General features: G+C 36.8%; 1 protein-coding gene and 1 long non-coding RNA gene across 4 annotated transcripts in view; one reads left to right on the top strand and one right to left on the bottom strand.

Annotated features, from left to right (window-relative positions):
• LOC107602470 (tumor protein p73-like) overlaps positions 1-5,881 on the bottom strand; it is a 38,955-nt gene that overhangs the window by 2,652 nt on the left and 30,422 nt on the right. For all 3 annotated transcript variants that reach the window (XM_016294984.1, XM_016294985.1, XM_016294986.1), the window contains 2 exons: positions 4,686-4,801; positions 525-634 (listed from right to left, as the gene is read on the bottom strand). In XM_016294984.1, coding sequence (XP_016150470.1) covers positions 525-634; positions 4,686-4,801 — 226 coding nt within the window. The remainder of the gene's footprint in view (positions 1-524; positions 635-4,685; positions 4,802-5,881) is intronic.
• Positions 224-5,158, top strand: LOC107602472 (uncharacterized). Its single transcript, XR_001611040.1, has 3 exons — positions 224-316; positions 504-506; positions 5,147-5,158. It is a non-coding gene; the product is annotated as an uncharacterized lncRNA (long non-coding RNA).

The following is a 5,881-nucleotide window of genomic DNA, read 5'->3' as shown; positions in this document are numbered from 1 at the left end:
TTTTTTTATTGGTCTTATTAAGTATTCTAATTTGTTAAGATAGTGAATTAGTGGGTTTTTGTTAAATGTGAGCCAAAAATTAGGTTAACATTTCAATAAACGAGCATTTACTACAATTACGAGCCATTCTATAAGGTGACATTTCAGCACTTGACAAACGTATAGCGACTCCTAAGTAGCACTTAAAGCAATTGTGCGATTGTGTTAAGTGCATTTTTGAAAAACGCACGTGAAACAATAACGAACGATAGTAAAATGACTCGTAGAAACTGCTCTTAAGCTCTAAGATCAATCATTATCGAGAAACGCAGCCCTGGTTACACACATTCTTCTTTTGTGTTCAGCAGAAGAACGAAACAGGTTTGGAACAACTTGAGAGTAAATAAATGAAAGACAGAATTTTCATTTTTGAGTGAACTGTCCCTTTAAGAACCACCTATTTGGAAGCGGGGGAAATTTTCAGTGTATTGTTTTTGCTGAAGACACACTTGTCTGAATGAAAGAAAGTAAAGGCGTTCACTCACTCTCGTGTCTCCAGCGTGATGATGATGAGGATGGGCCTGCGGTTCATTCCACCGACACAACTGCTGTTGCACATGAAATTATACAGAATCGTTGTGAACTCGGTGCCCACCTTGAGAAACAGATAAAAAGAGAGAGACAAATTCAGTTTCCAGAAGCATTACATTATATTGCAAATATAGCATTTAGTACCCTGTTCAGGGAATAATATTTGCACTGAGAAGTTCACTTAACACTAAATTAATTTAGGTTCATTCAGGAACACTGAAATGAACCAGTTAAAAAAAATAGTAACACTTTACAATAATGGTCCATTTGTTAAAGCAACACGCCACTATTTTTGAAAATAGGCTCATTTTCCAACTCCCCTAGAGTTAAACAGTTGAGTTTTACCGTTTTCGAATCCATTCAGCCGATCTCCGGGTCTGGCGGTAGCACTTTTAGCTTAGCTTAGCATAGATCATTGAATCTGATTAGACCGTTAGCATCTCGCTCAAAAATGACCAAAGAGTTTTTATATTTTTCCTATTTAAAACTTGACTCTTCTGTAGTTACATCGTGTACTAAGACCGACGGAAAATGAAAAGTTGTGATTTTCTAGGCCGATATGGCTAGGAACTATACTCTCATTCCGGCGTAATAATCAAGGAACTTTGCTGCTGTAATATGGGTGCAGCAGGCGCAATGATATTACGCAGCGCCTGAAAATAGGCTAACTTCCGTCAACATAACCAACGTGACCACCTGCTTGCACAGGGAGCGTGCTGGGGACTATTTTCAGGCGCTGCGTAATATCATTGTGCCTGCTGCACCCATGGTACGGCAGCAAAGTATATGTGTGCGTACTGTGTATATTTATTATGTATATATAAATACAGTGGGTACGGAAAGTATTCAGACCCCCTTAAATTTTTCACTCTTTGTTATATTGCAGCCATTTGCTAATTGCAGCGCATTAAATTGTTTATTCAGTGCAATGAAATAACAACCGTCTATAAAAAATGTGCATAACGTCTAAATTAACATATATAAATCAAATATAATTTCGTAAGTTGCATAATACATATATGAACAAAACAGCATCATGTATTTATGCATTGCTTAATACAAAGAGTCGAAGCGCCATTCACACAGATTGCATTTAAAAACGCAGTGACGCAGTGAAATGGAAGAAACCTTCACAGATTTGCGACGTTTTTCCTAAAAGTTTAGAAAAAAGCATGGCTACATCTTGTGAGACGCGAGTGCAGCAGTCATATTTGTCCGTCTAAAAAATGCGCCGAATATGCATTTGTGTGAATGGCTTGGTTTCGGTTTTAACCTAATCAAGGTCTTGTCCGCATTGAGCTACTATATTTCTCTAATATTTTGAATGCATAACGCAGCAGCGGCGCGTCTCGTGGGCACAGCACTCATTTCAGCATGTGTTCGTGTTTGTGTGCACTGTCTGTGTCACTCATAGCACGTGCCTATACGGTGCGCTATATCGAAAATGTTTTCCATCGTTATCGATGAAGGTGTACCGTCGATAAATACCGATACTGTTTTATCGCCCAGGCCTAATTTATATATACATAATAAATATACACAGTACACGGACATATATTATGTAAACAAAAACTTTTATTTTGGATGCGATTAATCGTTTGACAGCACAAATTTTTATTAAGCTATGTTAACAAACAATAATAAATACTATAACAAATGAATTGCTCATTGTTAGTTAATTTTAGTTAATGCCTTAACTAATGTTAACAAACGCGAGTGTAACCAAAACACTTACTGACTCATCCGAGTCATCAATGATGTTCAAGAAGTCCCTTTTTACTTTACGTGTGTTTTTAATGCAATTTAGTGAAATAATTTTTGTTTGTGACTTTTTTTTAAACACTTAATACATTTATTTGAATAAATCATTATAAAAGAAACAGTTCCAAAAAGCAACGTGTTTGTTGACCGAACATGAGCACTGAGAGTATGTAAGAAATATATACCTCTAGATGGCACCAAACATTTGATATTTAACACAAATAAAGCAATAGTGTAAAAAGAGGAGTAACTACAGGTATTGTTACTGAGAATAATCCCTGGGTTATTTATAGCCAGTCAGAACGTGTTTAGCATCCTGAACTGAATGATCGCTGCATGCTTCGACTCGTCATTTTACCATCAAACACGTATGTGTAAACATGTGCAATAATGCATATGGATCTGCAAGAATTCCCAAATGTTTGTGTGCTGCTGTGACTGCAACAGTCAAGTGTATGCGACCTAAAACAGAACTAGAACATGCATTCTATGAAGCATAAGAGTACAGAACAATATGGATTCAAAAAAATAAATCATTAAAAAAAGTATTCAGAAAATATAAAAACTATTTAGACATAAATAAACTCACAATTTATAAGTGCATAACGTCTAAATTAACATATATAAATCAAATATAATTTCGTAAGTTGCATAATACATATATGAACAAAACAGCATCATGTATTTATGCATTGCTTAATACAAAGAGTCGAAGCGCCATTCACACAGATTGCATTTAAAAACGCAGTGACGCAGTGAAATGGAAGAAACCTTCACAGATTTGCGACGTTTTTCCTAAAAGTTTAGAAAAAAGCATGGCTACATCTTGTGAGACGCGAGTGCAGCAGTCATATTTGTCCGTCTAAAAAATGCGCCGAATATGCATTTGTGTGAATGGCTTGGTTTCGGTTTTAACCTAATCAAGGTCTTGTCCGCATTGAGCTACTATATTTCTCTAATATTTTGAATGCATAACGCAGCAGCGGCGCGTCTCGTGGGCACAGCACTCATTTCAGCATGTGTTCGTGTTTGTGTGCACTGTCTGTGTCACTCATAGCACGTGCCTATACGGTGCGCTGAATATGCATTTGTGTGAATGGCTTGGTTTCGGTTTTAACCTAATCAAGGTCTTGTCCGCATTGAGCTACTATATTTCTCTAATATTTTGAATGCATAACGCAGCAGCGGCGCGTCTCGTGGGCACAGCACTCATTTCAGCATGTGTTCGTGTTTGTGTGCACTGTCTGTGTCACTCATAGCACGTGCCTATACGGTGCGCTATATCGAAAATGTTTTCCATCGTTATCGATGAAGGTGTACCGTCGATAAATACCGATACTGTTTTATCGCCCAGGCCTAATTTATATATACATAATAAATATACACAGTACACGGACATATATTATGTAAACAAAAACTTTTATTTTGGATGCGATTAATCGTTTGACAGCACAAATTTTTATTAAGCTATGTTAACAAACAATAATAAATACTATAACAAATGAATTGCTCATTGTTAGTTAATTTTAGTTAATGCCTTAACTAATGTTAACAAACGCGAGTGTAACCAAAACACTTACTGACTCATCCGAGTCATCAATGATGTTCAAGAAGTCCCTTTTTACTTTACGTGTGTTTTTAATGCAATTTAGTGAAATAATTTTTGTTTGTGACTTTTTTTTAAACACTTAATACATTTATTTGAATAAATCATTATAAAAGAAACAGTTCCAAAAAGCAACGTGTTTGTTGACCGAACATGAGCACTGAGAGTATGTAAGAAATATATACCTCTAGATGGCACCAAACATTTGATATTTAACACAAATAAAGCAATAGTGTAAAAAGAGGAGTAACTACAGGTATTGTTACTGAGAATAATCCCTGGGTTATTTATAGCCAGTCAGAACGTGTTTAGCATCCTGAACTGAATGATCGCTGCATGCTTCGACTCGTCATTTTACCATCAAACACGTATGTGTAAACATGTGCAATAATGCATATGGATCTGCAAGAATTCCCAAATGTTTGTGTGCTGCTGTGACTGCAACAGTCAAGTGTATGCGACCTAAAACAGAACTAGAACATGCATTCTATGAAGCATAAGAGTACAGAACAATATGGATTCAAAAAAATAAATCATTAAAAAAAGTATTCAGAAAATATAAAAACTATTTAGACATAAATAAACTCACAATTTATAATATATAATAATAAAAACTCAAATATCAATATTTCTATGTAACATTTCTAATATTGTATTCATATTAAAATATTATTAAAAACCATAAAAGTATCTCAATGACACTAAAATAACACTGAGACTTACATGCATCTGCAATGATTGAACTAACCTGTGGAGCCTCATAAGGAACGAGAGCACTCTGTCGGCCTGTCACAGGATCATCCACATACTGACACAGATTACTGCCCTCCACCCGAATCAAGTGACTGGCAGGAGCTGTCTGACCTGCACAGAGTCAGCAGGACAAGAAAGATTCTGAATTAGAAGTGGAAGGACAACAGGAATGTTTCCTTTTGTGGCACATATGAACGTGACCAAGTGTGGATGAGTGATTTAGCGTTATTACCCATTAAAAGTGATGTAGCTATAGAATAATAACAGATGCATTGGAGAAACAAGACCATCTCAATGTCTCGCTTCAGAAAACAAAGTCATCTATCTTTACATTTTTACTTTACTTTTAAGGCAGTAAAACACATTATTTAGTCAATTTAATATGAGTGAATGAGCTGAGGTAGTCTGACGTGCTTAATGGTTTGGATTTTCTGTCATTGTCTTGGATCTTGGCAGGTTTTTAGTTGAATTAGCTATATCTGAAGGTGGTTAGCTATATTTTGGGTAACACTTTATTCTGAAAGGGGTCATAGGATGCCCATTTTGCACAAGTTGATATGATTCTTTGGGGTCTTAATGAAAAGTCTGTAACATAGTTTGGTTAAAATTTCTCAATGGTAGTGGAAAAAACACATTTTTTTCCCCTGTCAAAAACAACTCTTTTCAGATCAAGCCGTTTTTGTAGCATTTCCCTTTAAATGTTAATGAGCTCTGCTGACCCCGCCCCTCTCTTCCGAGCTGCTCTCAGAGAGACTGTTCACTTTAGCTGCATTCATCCTGAAACTTGCTAATTAGCACATTATTAGGAAAAAAAGATTAATTACAAAACATTATACTCACTTCTGTAGATGAGGCTGGATCATGAATGATTTGCGCGAACATAGATGCATTTATGTAGATCGGGGGCGCATTCCCTTCAGAAACAAATGTAATCCACTGCGAGTTCAGCGGCTCAGATGTCGGGAGTAAATAACGACTGCTGTTCATTCATTCATCTGCTCCAGCGGGGAAACAATGGCGGACTGATGACAGCTCACTCAGGGCGGAGCTAAGGTAAGACGTCAGTTCAGTCTGTGCTGAAACGCAACTGTCAATCAAACTATCGTGGGAGGGGCCTGTCTGTGTGACGTCACTCAGGGCGGAGCTAAGGTAAGACGCCAGTCCAGTCTGTGCTGAAACACTACTGTCAAT

The sequence above is a fragment of the Sinocyclocheilus grahami genome, unplaced genomic scaffold (assembly GCF_001515645.1).
Source record: "Sinocyclocheilus grahami isolate Dianchi unplaced genomic scaffold, SAMN03320097.WGS_v1.1 scaffold327.1, whole genome shotgun sequence".
NCBI lineage: Eukaryota > Metazoa > Chordata > Actinopteri > Cypriniformes > Cyprinidae > Sinocyclocheilus > Sinocyclocheilus grahami.
Note: the sequence above shows the minus strand (reverse complement) of the source record. Positions and strands in the feature narration are given on the sequence as shown.